At 42.7% G+C, this 12846-nt stretch overlaps 1 protein-coding gene across 3 annotated transcripts in view; it reads left to right on the top strand.

The window, feature by feature from the left end:
• Nucleotides 1-12352, top strand: part of RCAN2 (regulator of calcineurin 2) — a 95339-nt gene extending 82987 nt beyond the window's left edge. For all 3 annotated transcript variants that reach the window (XM_075750480.1, XM_075750479.1, XM_075750481.1), the window contains one exon: nucleotides 5273-12352. In XM_075750480.1, coding sequence (XP_075606595.1) covers nucleotides 5273-5433 — 161 coding nt within the window. In that variant the 3' untranslated portion in view covers nucleotides 5434-12352. The remainder of the gene's footprint in view (nucleotides 1-5272) is intronic.
• The last annotated feature ends 494 nt before the right edge of the window (nucleotides 12353-12846 follow it).

The following is a 12846-nucleotide window of genomic DNA, read 5'->3' as shown; positions in this document are numbered from 1 at the left end:
GCGATCGTTAATCTCTTTGATGAAAAACACTTCCACTGTCCAGAGAACTTCCAGTAGTTTAAAATACTGATGAAGATAGAAAGGCATTGCACTGAACTAGGGTGGTAGTTTGCCTGTTTGCCCGTTGAGCCCGGGTCGTGTCTCTGCCTGGCCTGACTTGGACCTAACTCTTCCCTGCAGCAATGCTTGCAACCTACCGAGCTGTTGGCTAAGTCTAGGCCCTCATGTCTTTTCCATAACATTTTGTAAGGTCTTAGTTTCACCCCACTGAGGAATACAGGCAATAATTTTATATGAGAAATGTTTGTAAGGGGGGGGGGAAGTCTCCAGGTGTAGGCTGTGTACATACAGCAGAGCTACTCCTCTCAGAGAAGGCGGCTATGTTTGCTCTGCTATTTATTAGTGCAGCGGTTTACAAACCATCCCCTTGGCAGGAGAGTAAGTCCCTTCTTGTCTGGAAAGCAGTCCTACCCTCTCCCTGTCCACTCCCCAACCTGCATATTTCTTCCCTCCTTCCCCCGATGCCTCTTTCAAACCTGTTACCCCAATTTCTTCCCAACAGACTGCCCTGCGCCCCCTCGCTTTCTAACTCCGCACTCCAGAGTGCCTCTCCCCAGGATCCCAGGTGCCACCCTGGCCTTCACCTGCCACTGCCAACCCCTGCCTGCTGCCCACACGGCGGTCGCCCAGACAAGTTGCCTTTCTCCGAAGGCTTTGATTGATTCACAGGTCATGGCTCCGCTGGCAAGATCTGCACTAAACAACAACGCGCAATATGGGTCAGGGTCCTGACCTGCTCCGTGTGCTCCCTGGTGCAGTTTTGCCCTGTCAGTTAGCACTCACCTCCACAATTTCAGGCACTGTTTGAAAACCAGTACAGGCTAGGCACCATCTCCAGTGGCTCATATAGACAAGTTTGTACCAGTTTTCACTTCTCTCCACATTTCCCAGTCCCTCATAAGCATTCCAGCAGGCTTTGCACCTCCTAAATGCCCTCAGGGTACACTCCGGGTTGTGTAAAATACATTTTTCACATTAGGAAAGCACCGTTCTGAAGTGTGATGCATGATGGGTCTTAGGTCCATGGTGGCACCCCTTGGGACAGAAAGGAGACCCTGCAGCAGTCTGTGCCACTTGGCTGGTGGGTCTGCCAGTGATTGGCGGTCAGAGGAGGGGTTGGGTCAGCGTTTCATTTTTGTCTCTGAGCGATTAAGATGTCCCTGCCATGCTCTAGCTGGGCTTCTTGAGGAGGATGCATAGTTCTTGCCCTGGCTCAGCCCTGCGTTTAGCTCACCCTTGCACAGGGAAGGGCAGGACCCTGCCCAGTAAATGCCGCACACGGGGATTTCAAACCATGTCTCGCGCTGCAAGTTTTCTGTGCCCAGGGGTTTTCAAAGTCTCATGTTTGTTCTCACTGATTCAAAGGAAATACTGAATACTTCATATAACTTCCAGGGAGGATTGAAAAGGGGATGGATGGGCAGGCAGATGGGTGATAGCTAAAATTTTCCATCTCTGTCGTTCTCCTCCCTTCTGTTCTGTGGCTGCTTCTGCCCTTCCCTCCGATTGCTGAGGCAGGGTGCGCAGAGCTGTGGGTGTCGAAAGCTTTCCCTCTGCTCCCTCTGCCTTGTTCTGCTGGCCAGGAGAGGAGGGGACCCTTGTCCTGCAGCGTCAGTAACTTCAGAGCTTCCAGAGGTCAACTCTTCCACCTTGCCTAAGGTAGATCCATGCAGAGGAGGTACCATACAGGATGGGTTGTTGTATCTCTTCTGGTGTAAATGTGCACCCGTACAAAGGACCACCCGTTGTTTGCACCATATTATTTGTAAAGCGCTTGGATGAAGGGACTATAAAAGGACGGCATTTCTGTGATGTTAATGACACGTTTAACATGGAATGGACAGCTCTGAACCCGTTAACCTTTGATCATGACTCAGAATCAGGGATGAGGTAGCTGCATAGAATTGTTTCCGTTTCTTCATTATTAAGTAAGTATATGAACATACTCTTTGCTGGACAAAAGAGCCTCATTAGTCAAGAGACGCACCATCAATGAAAGGTCATAGTACTGATTCACAAAGGGATAGAAAAGCACATGCTGTTATTTTTAATTCTGAAATATCGTAAGTTGCTTTTGTGTTGTTCTTGTGGTCATCTTTCTTGCGTCACCTGAGGCTTGTGGTTAATGTGGCCACAAAAGGTGCCAAGTGAGACAAAAGCGGCTAGGGCCATTGTTGAATAATGAAACTTCCAATTCTTAGTTTTTTTCTTAAGCAAAGCAAACGAATAGAGGAACATCACTGCTCTTTTCAGGGGTTTGTTAGGAATATTTACTGACAAATCTATATGGTGGAGGTGCCACAGGTTGATTCCTCCCTGCATTATATCCTGAAGGCCGGGTTTAGATATTTGAGCATATATGATAAATTTTGTGATATTTTTCTCAGTAAATTTATGCAAGTTTCCACTGTTATCTCAGCTTACAAGAATATTTAAACGACTTATTATTAAGGGTTAGAGGTAGCCCAAAGACTGCTGGAGGAGAAAGACCCCTGTCCCCAGGTGTCCTTTGGCTCAACCTGTAGGAGTTCTCCAGGCAAGCGGGAGAAGCAGCAGTGGTGGGGCAATGTAGGGCCTGAGAACGCAAAGGAGGCAGCGTCAGAAGCTGAAGGAGATGACTGGACAAGTGCTTGAGTGATACTAACTACAGAAGTTGTGAGTCAACTACCCTAACTCCACTTCCTACCCTTAGCTTAGGACAACCTGTTATCTTATAAGCATAACTTGACTGCAGTGATTCAACCATTACTGCGCTAGCCTAACTGCTAAGAATTTAGCTTTTTTTTTTTTTTTAATATGCTGGAGGTATTGTTTAAGAGGAAAGAAAAAACACAGAAAAAAGCAGAAGGGAAGGAGTAACCAGGCTGTATCTATTGGGTTTTTACTTTGTACTTATTACCTTAGTATTTTTCCACAAACAACGGTTACATTCAGGAAACGAGATACAGCTGTATAAAACTCCCGTAGTTACTGTTGTCCTGTTCCTAGCTCAGCCATAAAAAGGTTTTCTGCAGTTTGAGCCACAGTTCTGCAGGCATGAATAATTGTGAGTACAGAACTGAGTCTGCAGCTCATTATGCTCAGAAATAACTCTATGCCTTAAAAACCTAATTTATGAGTGCATCACATTTTGATTTGCAAAGTGACATTAATTGCTGTTGCAGTTACTTGTGCCAGAGGCATCTGAGTATTTTTCCTTGTGTCTGTACTTATTTCCACTGTTCTTTTTCAGCGGAAAGAGTCCTTCTGGGAAGGATTTGAACAGTAAAAGAATGTGGCATTTGAACTGGGATTATTACCTTTTAAGAAGGCAGTGAATCTGATTTACTTCACGGTGCTGGTGTACGAGGAAAGGGCCCAGGGTTGTGTGTGCACAGCACTGCAGAGCTGCTGGTAGCTGACAGTGACCAATGTAGCCTTCAGTGCTGGATGGCAGCATTGACGTCAGCCCATAGCTGAGAAATTAGCTGAAGCCCGCAGGGAAAATAGGCAAAGAAAAACCATATAATTTCTCAATGCAGCACAACCAAGCTATTTCTCTTTTTATATTTTAGCCTATCAGCAAGACCTGTAATGCTTTGCTCAATTTGGATTCAGAGGAAAGGTTGCCAAAAATAGAGCAGTTAAATGTCAACATTAATGGTATCACAGCAGTAAAATATTTCTCACAGCAAGATGCCTGACTTATAGCTATTATTCACTAGTTGCCTCCTATTTTTTAGGCAAAAGTGCAGCATGTCCTCTAGTCCCAAGCTACCCGGTCTTACTTGGAGCAAGAATTTGTCAGCACAAATAGCATGTGAGCACAGTCCCAGAACTGCAAGTGCTAACGCAGGGCCAAACCTGCAGACCCTTCCTCACCTGAATTACTCTGCCACAAAGTTGCTAATAAATAAAAATCTGAATTAGTAACATGAGCAAACTACAAGTGGTTTGAGGGAGGGACTGCCATTTCACCACTGCCAGGTTCTGCCTGTGTGCAGGTGTTTTCAGAGCTGCTGCACCACAAATGCAGGTCAGCTTAGGTGTATTGGGACCTCCTGTTCCTCAGAGTATTTTCCAGGCAATATGCAGTGATTCTGGAGCAATCTTATGAAAAAAATAATCCAAGCTATCAGGTGTCCGTGTGGTCACTGTAAGCCTATTTTAATTTAACTGCAGTTTGTGGGTCTTGGAGATGAGAGTGATGACAAATAGTGCAAAGGGGGCCAGCACATTATCTGGAATGGTTTCTAGTTTCTAGTGCTGCTAATGGGTGTTTGTCACTTCTGAAAGACCAAGTCATCCTGTCAGAACTGTCACCATTAGGATTTTTTCTCTTTACAGTCTTAAATTAAATCCTTGTAATTTAATATCCAATAGCTACTTACATCCTGTGAACAATCCAAAACACATGTAGTGCCAACAGACTGGATTCAGGACTGAAAGTCCTATGTCTGATCCTGATCTTCCTTCATTTGTTGTGGACTCTTGCAGGTAACCACCTAAGCCATATTTATCTTCCTCGCAGGAGTACTTAAATAAGGAATGCACATAGTTAGAAAATCTGATGTACTCTTTAAGCATTTAGCCTGATAGTGAGCATTTCTAGACTGTACTATCTCATCTGTAGAGACAGAACTTGTTACAGCCCCAGCTAAAGAGCTTTGAATCTCAAAATCCGTCTGGAGGAGATACATGTATTTTTTTATTTCTGGAGCAATCAGACCAAGTGTTGATGTCTGTCTGGAGGTGACAAGTTGCAGCAAAATCTAGTGGACTTTAAATGGGACTGGAGCCATGCTAGACCGAAAGAAAACAACAAAATCAAAAGAATAGCCCCAGCCCAAGAGGTGTGACATGACCTCAGATCAAATGTTTGATAGATGACTTCCAGTCCCTCTTCTTAACCATAAACTTCTGTCTTCTCTCTCCTTTATTTTTTTTTGAGTGTTGGTGGCCACTAATACTGGTGCAAAACACCATTATAGACACCGGGGTATTTTATTATGCCTTACAGACCAGTGATCAGTGCCCCTCGGGGGTAGGATCCCCAGAATCTGTTGTGACAGCTGATACAGTCTAGCCATGCTTGCCCTCAGCTGTATTTTGGAGCCGCACACACTCATCTGCCCTATCCAGGTGCAGGAGTATTCTGCAGACCAAGAGTGCCATGGCCTGCGCTGCCTCTCAGGCAGTCGTCCTTTGATCTAACCATATTTTCTGCTTCCAGGAGAGAAATATGAGCTGCACGCAGGAACGGAGTCCACTCCCAGTGTGGTAGTGCACGTCTGCGACAGCGACATGGAAGAAGACGAGGACCCAAAGAATTCTCCAAAGCCAAAAATCATTCAAACTCGACGCCCTGGTCTGCCACCTCCTGTATCTAACTGAGCCTCTCGGCAGAAGCAGCACTTCTCTCCTCCAGCACAGCTCTTGGTTTTTGTTTGCTTTCTTTTGTTGAAAGGCAGCCATTGCCTTTTGAGTATGAGGACATTAAACTCATTGAAATCCCTTCACAGTAATCAAGCCTATGTAATAAAAGGGCTAGGAAAAAGATCTTTGTATGTGTAACCATATCACACACCAACTAATAGATTTTTCTGGAAAGGACAAATCAAGGCTGAAGAAACAAGGGGAGGGTTTCAGTCTGAGGATTTTTTCACAGCTATAATTTGCATGCTGAAACACCAATACCAGAGAGATCGTTCAGGCTGGGCGATTAGGCTGATATCAGGCTCCCAGAATACGTGCTAGTGCTCTTCATCAAGCAGCCTGCTCCTCTGCCCTCAGTTCCCCAGCAGACCTTAGTCTTCCCTCCCTTCTTTGTTTTAAGGGGGTGCATGTGTGTTGGTTTTAATCTACTAGCAGCTTGGTGGCCTTTTCATCTCCCTGAAATTTTCTGTAAGGAGTACTATCTTTGCAACATTTTTAGACACAGCAGAAAAACACCCTCTTCCATCGACAGCTGTAGAGTACACTGGTCCTTAATGGTGGCAGGGATGTAAGATGGAGCTCTCTGGGCTGAGGGCAGAGGCAGCAGCTGGCTGGAGGGTCCAGTGTCTTTTGGTCCTCCTCTCCGAGGAGGAGGGAGCCAGAATATCAACAGGGATTGTCACTTTATCTTCCATAAAGGTGTGAGTGGTACTTCTCTCTGAGTCTGAGGAAGGAAGAGAAGCTAAGTGACTGCTCGTTTAAGATGGGATTCATTGCTTTCTGTCATAGCTGTAAATTCTAGTAATGAATGGCTGAATGCTTTCCTAGTGGTGTGTTGAATAGCCCTGAAACTGTTAGTAATTACTTGTACATCCCTAATATTCAGACCTTTTCCCTCCCCATTTCCTGTGCTTTAAAGACCTTTTTGAGCTGTATGCAGTTTGGGTTTGCGGAGGTGAGGAGAGGTTAGTTGGTGTTCTTTTGTTGTTTTGGTTTTTTTTTTTTTTCCTTTTCTTTCTCTTTTTTTAGGCCAAAGAAAACAGGACCATAATTACACACTTGAAATTAGACTGCATGCAATTGAATCCCCTTTTTTCACTCTGTCCTGCATGTTTCTTTCACTTGCAATGTATACTGGGTTGCAAAAACTGTTCTGTGTTTTCATCATGGCTGACAGCAGACAGATACTGGATTCCCTGTCTGACAGACCTTCCATGATGATTTTTTTTTTATGCGTACTTGTCATTTTGAGAACATATTTTCTAGACATTTGAGCTCAGATTTTGCATATATTTAAGCATGCGCTTAATTTATGCACATGAGTAGTTCCACTGAAATCAATACTGCAGAAAACTGAGCATATGTGTAAGATACGGTGGGATTTTTAAGCTAATTAGCTGCAGCTGTACTCCCAAAAGTGACTATAAAATGGCACAGTGAGATTCCACAGTTTAAAATCCTTTGCAAGTTAAAATAAGTAAATACATCTTGGAAGCTCATTCTAGGATCTGAAGTCAGCTTAGGTTCTGTAATCAAGATTTTTATCATAAGACCTAATGATCTGGTTTCTGAGGGAGGGTTCCATTCCACCCTTCATTAGCAGTGAGGCTACAAGCTTCAGCAGAGTCGAGTCCGCCTTGCCAGGGTGTTGGCGCTGCGGTACTTCCAGGAAGAAAAGCGGATTGCTTTGTTGGTGGAGACAGGAGATGCCACGCTCAACATGCATGGTGAGGACATTCTGAGAACAAGGACTTCTCACGTAGCTCATTCTCTGACCACCACAGCCCCCTAATACTCCTGTTGAGATGTAGTGCATTACTTAGCGTTTATCTATAATGTGATTCTTGTTACTGCATTATGGACGTTATTGTGCGTGTGTTACACTAATAGAAGCACATTAAATACAGCAGAGACTGAACAAAAAATGGGGCTTTAATATCCTCATGATATCTGTGTAAAGTTGTCTTAAAGTAATTCCTTAGATGTTTCACTTCAATTATTTTTTTCAATGATGGATTTAGAATTGATTTAAATAAATTGTGACTCACTGCCCTAGGACTATAACCTGATGTTCCTGGTGGAAACACCGTCATAGGCCACCTACAGTATTTCAGGAGTAACACCACTGTTTTTTGAGAAGATACAGACCGCTAAGGTCCATGGGGTTTAGACCAATACAAACAGGGAGAGTCAGAATTAAACGCGTTAAGATTTTTTGATTGATATATGCTGTATGGGATATACATCCTCATCCTCAACTGATGTAAGCAATCAAAGTTGATACTCTGGATTTTTTTACATGCAAAAGTGTTGGAGGCCGAATACATGGCCTTGTATCTATGTACTTTGGAGAGACTTAGTTCTAACTACAGATTTTGGCCTCAAATGATGTAAAACTATACTGAAAATTAAAGCCTTGGATCTTAAATGTTATTTCCTCAAAGTGAATTTTCAGACAGATTTAAAACCAGGCCTCATTCAATGACTACTCTTTGTCTTTACAAATCTATGTAGTACTGCCCAGGAGGGAGTGCAACATGGCTCGTTGGTTAAAGCGCAGAAATAGAAACACAACTACAAACCTGAAAACTCAAGGAAGCCTGTTGTAACTATGGTCAAAGCTCATGTATCGCCTTTATATGATAAAATAATGGTCATCATAGAAAAATGTTTCAGGTATTATGGAATAATGTCCCTGTCATAAAAGTAACAGCATTTAAGAGAACCTGGTGTTTTGCTAAAGGCTGGTTCTTGCCTGGCACGGAAGAAGAGCTTCTTTCAAAAACTGCTGACCATCTGGAAGAGTAACTGCCCTATTTAATTCAGTAATTCACAGGCAGAGCCCCTACTTCAGTGGGAATTTTCTTCTGTGCAGCAGCTATGAGCTCAGTCCCTCTGACTTGCACTTTTCACAGGGTGTCCACAGTGCGAAAGTAGATTCTCTCATGCCGTAATAATATAAAAAAGAACGAAATCTCTGTGTTACATTACATCTTCTGATGCACAGTGACATAGACGACGTCCTTTTAATTCCCTTTGCAAAGCAGGAGCCTGTGGGAGCGGCTGGCAGCGATGGCCTGGGGCCCTCTGCTGAGCAGCCCTTGCTGCTGCTTGGAAATGAAAGGAGGAAATCAGGGGAGTACAGTTGCCATTTCTGCTGCCTGCTTGTCCTTTCTGACCTCTGCAGATGCGAAATCGAAATTTTAATGACTTCCTAAGTACAGTTAAAAGCATGAAAATATTTACAATGCACGGAGAAAGGGTATTTTTGAAATCTGCTCTTTTGGAACAAAAGAATAAAGAATTTCTGTGGCCTTGATTTTTGTAATTAAGGCAAGTACTGAGTCCCCCCTTCCTAGCATGTATATATACACACTGGAGTACACTTTGTTTTCGTGAAAGAAAACATGGCAAGAGCATCCCTTCCTCAACCATACAAGGCTACATAGTTATCATAAAGTGCTTTATACTATAAAAATGTGCCCCATGGATAAATTACTTAACATTTATTTGATCCTAAATTGGGTGGGAGGGGTGGGTTGTTTATATTTTGGTCTTCCCCCCCACCCATTCAGCAACAGCGAAAAAGCTTTCTGCAAAAAGAAAGACTGTTCTTTGTACAGAGTAACGGACTGAACCATCTTGCAAGACTTGATTCCAGTGGTATGTCTGAGCACTGTGACAGATTATGTTAGCATTTCCATTATATTGTACATACTTTTGAAATACTCTATTTAGTCATATTTTATAGGAGTATTAAAAAGCTATGGGCTAATTAATCACTTTTACACTTGTATAATTCAGAGCTTAGTTTAAAAAATAAACATGGCAACCAATATTTTTGTGTTCTGCTTGCATTGGCATTTTGAAAAGCAACTTCTCAAGAGTTAAACTATATTAATAACCTGATTAGTGTGGTATATACCACTGCTCTCTTAACTGGTAGAACTGAAAACGCTTAAATGTGTGACATAGGCCAAACTCTGTTTCAATAGAAATTAGGGGGAGGAAAAAGAGCCCTCTTACTGGCAGGATATGCCATGTTCCCTTTTAAACTGCTACCATTTCACAAAGTCGTGAACTTGCGCTGGTTTGCTGTGGATTTGGCTAGGTGTACGCAAAAAAAAAGCATACAGCGCAATCCCTGGTGAGCAAAAGTGCATCCCTGACAGCTGATGCAGTTCTTACTGCGCTTTTATGATAATGGTAAAATACAGTGGGCACAAGCGTTTGAAGAAGGAAACATCCAGGCTGGGGAAAAAGTTCTATTAGCATTAATTATTACAAAAATCAAAAGAAATTGTTTGTAGTCTCTTGCATCAATTTGTACCGGATCTTCCAAAAGATCGGAAACCAGGTGATGAGTTTGCTGAGTAACTGTCTTCTGAAACTCTCATATTTGTTCACTCAGATCTGCATTTGGAAATTTTTTTTTTTTTTTTTTTCTGGGTGGCTAGCATAAAAGACAGTTTCTCAAAGGGTTATTGTTCATGGTTCTGAAAATCAGATCCGCTTAAGAAGTAAGCTCTGAGCTCACCCATTCCTTTTGAAAAGACAGGCCTTAACATCTGTGTTTTGATTAGGAAAAGTAGTAACAGGCATCCTCTTATGGAGTACTTTAGAGGTAAAATGCACTATAGGAGGCCTGATCTATTCTCCACTGCTGAGCAACAAATGAGCTTTCCCAACTACAGTAAGGTTCTTCATCTGATGCGATGGAAATGTCGCATTACCTACGTGCCGATTGTGGCTCTCCCCTCTTGCTTGGCACTGGACAATAGGCTTCGAGGCTTCGGATGTAAATGGTAGAGAGCTGCACGTCCCAGAGGAACTCAAACTGGTCCTTGGTTGAGGACATGACTGTCTGTAGGCATGCAACTTCAGTACACGCTGTATTTGTACGCACAAATAGGCAGTATTTATTTACACTGGGCATTTGTGCAACCTAAGCCGAATAATGGGAGTTAGGAATATTTCTCCCAGCTGCAGCAGGGGCCTGAGGCTTCCGCAGCTCACTCCTGGGTTACTTACAGCCAAAGCCCTCCATACGTCATCACTGCCAGTCTGGCTATTGCTGCTCCTTGTGCAACCTCGGCTTTTTGTCCAAAAGAGTTACAATCAAAGCAAGCGAGATGGTGATTTAAGAAGGATGTGTTGGAAGTGCAAAGCAGATTCCATCTCTGCAATTAGGTCTGTAGTTACCAACTCACTCCCTGATGATTGGCCTGGCTTCTTAAAATGGATTCAGCAGCTCACAGGGGTTGGGTCCTTCAGCGTTTTACCACTCAGTGATGAAATCTGTAGTCAGGTTGGTGATATTGCCCGTAGACTTACTGGAACACCTTGCTTGAAGTGAGGGCAGTATCAGTCACGGATCTGGGGAGCTGGAACAAGCTTTCTATGGAAGAGGGGATTTAAGTAGGTTATTGTGGATATCCTGATTAAAGTTACAGTGCTTTCAGATCACATCCTCTAAAGAATCTTTACTAAATTTATTTTTGTTCCTTCTTTAGTGGTAAACATTTAGCTTCTTACTGCTTTCCCTCACATACTAGTATGAACTTAAGACCTTTGCACTTCTTTGATTCCTGTCTGCTCAAGAAATCGTATTTAGTTCTGTTTTACAAAAAAGCAAAACTAGGCATGGATTAAAGTCCCAGACAGACCCTCACTTACACTCATCCTCCTGCAACGCTGTTGAATAACTAGTTATGCTAGCAAACAGCCCCTAAACCACCAAACATTGCTTTTCCTGTTTTAGCACATCTTTGGGGGGAGTACAGCAGCTTAAAAGGAGATTTATTTTTTTTAATGCGAGCTGTGCTCTTTTTTTAAATACACGTAGACTGCGGCATTCAGAGGTAAAATGACAAGGAAGGAAGCATTGTAAAAGCTCTTTCCCACTTGCCTATTTGAAGTGTCAGGTACGTTTGCTTTGGCTTGGAGAGGAGGGGAGCCTGCGCTGTTAGAGGTAGAACAGCAGCAGCATTCCCGATGGAAGGGCAAGAACTCCAAATGCCTCCGCTGCAGAGATGCTCAGAAAACGTTAAAAAAAAGCCGTAATTCATCTCTCCCCTTTTGTCAATTTGTTCAGTTGCTACACAGAGCTTTCGGGGCTACAGTAAGGGTCATCCGTGGATTCTTTTAATGCAGAATTGTGTACCAATGCAATAGCTACAAAGCCTAGAATCGGGGACTTTGTTAGTGAGATTCTTGCTGGAGTAAGGCTGGGAGAGCTGGAAGTGCTGAGCAGCTTCAAAGTTAATGAAAAATGAAGATATTCAGAACCTTAAGGCAGGCTTCAGGATTTAAATCCTTGTACTTGAGAGCTGTATTAAGAAGGGCCCATTCGCTGTCCCCGAGTCAGGGGCTTCCTCACTCACCTGAGTAAGAGTATCCAGCAAGCAGCATTAAAATTCTCTACAGCAGAAAATCAGCCTTGTTTTAACAAATTATTGTAATTGTTCATTTATCTAGTACAAGAAAGTTGTGTCTACATTAGTGTCACACAGATGTGTTACCTTCACTATTCAGTTAATGAAAGTAAATGTTTTGAATCCATTTTAGAGCAGAGTTCTTGTTCAGAAACTTCTGAAAGAAATGCTGTCTGTAACAACTGAGGGATCCTCAAGTGTCCATTTGGCAAGTTGTCCTACTGTGGGTAGCTGCAGAAATATTTCATGTATGTTGTTGTAGATTTAAAACATTACTCATGTTTTCATTCAAGTGTCTGCATTTCTGACACAGATGTGACATATCTGTATATATTATAAATCAATACTATTTTTAACCACATATTTTGTACAAATATTCACATTAGCTCTGTACTTCAGTGAAAATCTATTATGGTATTAAACATTTTGGTGGAATTAGCAAACTCCTTGTCCATGCTTTGTTTTCATTTTGTAACAGTTTTAAGCAGCTGAGCCATTTCTTACGTCCAAGGCAAGTAGTATCATTTCCAGCTAATCAGAACAGTACCTGAAATCCATGTACACCTCTACCCTCTAGTGACTAATTCCAGCCACTGCAGAAAGACACAGGTCACTACTGCAGTTCCCCAGACCTCTGGATCAAAGTGACTCGAGGCCAAAATTAAAGTTGAACCAACATTAAATGCGAGTGCTATTTTTCAGTAAGAATAACTACTAGTGCAAGACCGCACATTGGTGTTGAAGGGCACCCAACTAGAGATTTCAACACGCACAGATGCAAATTTATACTGGTTTTTCCTTGTTACCTTTTTCTCCAAAGCTTCTGGTGTCAGTCACTGTCAGGAATCAGATGATGAATTTCATGCTGCTGGTGTGGTCTCTTTGAGTTTGCTGTGTACAAAAAGCCACATCCACGCAGTTTCTACCAATCACAACA

The sequence above is a fragment of the Balearica regulorum genome, chromosome 3 (genome assembly GCF_011004875.1).
Source record: "Balearica regulorum gibbericeps isolate bBalReg1 chromosome 3, bBalReg1.pri, whole genome shotgun sequence".
NCBI classification, from domain to species: Eukaryota; Metazoa; Chordata; class Aves; order Gruiformes; family Gruidae; genus Balearica; species Balearica regulorum.
This window is presented reverse-complemented; position numbering and strand designations above follow the sequence as displayed.